The sequence below is a fragment of the Notothenia coriiceps genome, unplaced genomic scaffold, assembly GCF_000735185.1.
Source record: "Notothenia coriiceps isolate Sejong01 unplaced genomic scaffold, NC01 NC01_scaffold00008706, whole genome shotgun sequence".
NCBI classification, from domain to species: Eukaryota; Metazoa; Chordata; class Actinopteri; order Perciformes; family Nototheniidae; genus Notothenia; species Notothenia coriiceps.
Window position 1 is genome coordinate 1 of NW_011341407.1, and position 2,829 is coordinate 2,829.

The window sequence follows — 2,829 nt, forward strand, 5'->3', positions numbered from 1 at the left end:
GTGCCTGTGTTTGAGAGAGAGTGTGTGTGAGAGAGAGAGAGAGTGTGTGTGTGTGTGTGTGTGTGTGTGTGTGTGTGTGTGTGTGTGTGTGTGTGTGTGTGTGTGTGTGTGTGTGTGTGTGTGTGTGTGTGTGTGTGTGTGTGAGCCATGTGCGCAGGACTGTGTAGTAAAGTGTGTGTTGAGCAGGAGGGTGTGTGTGATGTGCAGGCTGCTGCTGCTGCTCACACTCATCACAATGACAGCTGTACAGTATTTTAATTGTATATCCTGTGGTTGTTTATCTTATTCTATTTACATGTTTACAGACTCCTGCATGTACCTGGTCTCTGACAACACTCTGACACACATTAGTCTGCAACATAATCTGCACTATTCTATACTCCTGTTTCTTCTTACACTATTTGTATTCTAAATCGGTTTGATTGTTTATCGTCTTAATTGATGTTGTATTGTTGGAGGAGTTTGGGACTTACGATCCTCATCTACTAAACACTGTAGTTAGTGTGCACGAGGACACAGCCTTGAATCTTGTAATTGATAACTAATAATGATTATAAGTATGTGTGTGTGTGTGTGTGTGTGTGTGTGTGTGTGTGTGTGTGTGTGTGTGTGTGTGTGTGTGTGTGTGTGTGTGTGTGTGTGTGTGTGTGTGTGTGTGTGCACTGTGATGGATCGTTGGAGCTATGTGGAACTCAAGTCATGTGCTCGAACGGGAGCTGCCTGGACCCTGCAATCATGTTGCCCGCACTGAGTGTGCTGACTTTTCGTACAATGTCCCACTGTCTGGCTACCTGGATAAAGTCAAGTGCTCGGCACAGTTGTCGGCGAAATGTCGCTCCTCTTTTTTCATTGAAACAGCTCCTTATATCCGTTAGCGCCAGATGCTAACAACAACAATACACGTAAGGTGTGCCCGTTCTCTCTCTCTCGCTCGCTCGCGCCACACATACACACACCCTCATGGTCCTCCCGATGTCCAGTCGGTGCCTGCCGGTGAGCGTGGAAGTGTGGTCTGCCACAAGCGGACGGCAGGAGCGGGGCTGTCAGCATCAGCTTGTATGGTATTTTAAACTCGATGCGATCTGAAACTACGGGGCAGTCGAGGACAAAAAATACACATGCGTTAATCGCGTTAAAATAATTAGTTAACTTGACAGCTCTAATTTTAAGATGTATTTTCTTTTTGCATTCTTTTGTAATTATTATTTGTAATACTTTCTGCTGACACTAGGTGGGGCTGTGCCCCTAATGACCAGTCGCCACTGTGTGTATGTGCTTATTATCAAGTGTGTGTGTATAACTGTCAGATGTCTAAAATCAACATAGAGGGAAAAAACGAAAATAACCAATGCTATGTATATTAATTCACTTGTTAGTGAAGGGGCTACCAGGCAGTACCTCAGATGTATTGCTTATAATTAACAGAAGTATTTATACTCTCACATAGACGGTGAGATTTGGGGAAAGTGATTTTGATGGCAGCCCCTTGACATAACTAGTGCCAGTGAACAGACTAGGTGGAATTTGCAAAGCAAATTTTTATCTTGCATATGAGTGAGCTTTCTGTCCTCATGAGAAAATGTCATTATATAATAATAAAATATCTCATATAATGGCACATTTTTCCGATGTTTACATGTGATGCATTTTGCTTCGGATTCACATAGATACTTTTCTTGTGGTATTTTAACAGTATTACGTTTTTTTCCTTATCATTGAAACATATTTTATTATATCACAGAAAAACATCTGACCTCTGGTATTCAGTTTAATTTGCTTCCCCACAGCATCTAAGTGTGTTACATTGAGTTTTGTCATCTGCACCCTGTGTCTGTATGCTTTTATTCTTTAGCAGCTTTTTTCACTTCATCCCGTTTTTGCAGGGTGTCAGAGGCAGCTGCTGAGAGCCGGAGGTCCGGCCTTCACAGGTATATCACCGACCGCTCCAAGAAATCTGCCTGTCAGGACTTTTGCAGCTGTCAAGTGAGTTTGTAAACTTTAGTTTAAGAAAATCTGCTCTTAGTATCTTAATCTCAGATGAATTTATATCCACTATAACCAGTATGTTGTGCACTCAGCAGATAAGCTGCCATGTGTGACCTACTCAGTTCAACATCTTCCTTGTTGTTTATTAGGCCACAGAGGAAAAACCAAAAAGAGGACAAAGAGAAGGAAGTGAAGAAAGAAAGGAGGGTCATCGATGACTCGGACAGCAAGAAGCCCTACGGCTTCACAGGGTGGGCGCCTGTGGATGACGTGTATGTTCCCAGGTTCTACCCGCGGACCACCTACGGAGCAGCTGAGTCCGTCGACATGCTGAAGACCTTTCAGAGGTTGGACTTCACCCCCCTCAAACAGCCTATCTTCGTCGATCTGAGGCTCAACATGAAGCTGGAGAAAAAGGTAATGGCAACGTCACTGAAGCTGTGTCCATTGCAGAAGCTGAGTTAATGTAATGCCGGATAAAAGTTCGATTTTTGGCGGGAAAATGTGCCTTTACTAGGTAGGAAGTTGTTTGTGAAACCATTATTTTTTCAGAACTAATATTCGGATGCACCTCCCCTATGTATTGCAGTTTTTATTAAAGGTCCCATGTCATGCCTTTCCGGTTATTACCCGTCCCCTTGTGTGTTATGTAGCTTTTTCTGCATGTAAACGGTCTGCAGAGTCACAAACCCTCAAAGTACACCCTGTAGCGGGTAAAACTCCAACACAGAAAAGACCTGTCCATGCTGCCCCAGAACACCTCGTTGGAGATTTTTCTTTTTCCATTTTTTTCTTCCTGGGCATATTGACGTAACGAAGTCCAAATGGACCAATCCGCGGAGC

The 2,829-nt window shown here is 43.5% G+C and overlaps 1 protein-coding gene across 1 annotated transcript; it reads left to right on the top strand.

Moving 5' to 3' along the window:
- Positions 1-1,852: 1,852 nt before the first annotated feature.
- LOC104944724 (39S ribosomal protein L1, mitochondrial-like) lies at positions 1,853-2,466 on the top strand (the record flags this gene model as incomplete). The annotated part of the gene is made up of 2 exons (XM_010770294.1): positions 1,853-1,983; positions 2,136-2,466. Coding segments are annotated over 2 exons (447 nt in total), but the record flags the coding sequence as incomplete, so codon positions are not given.
- Positions 2,467-2,829: the final 363 nt, after the last annotated feature.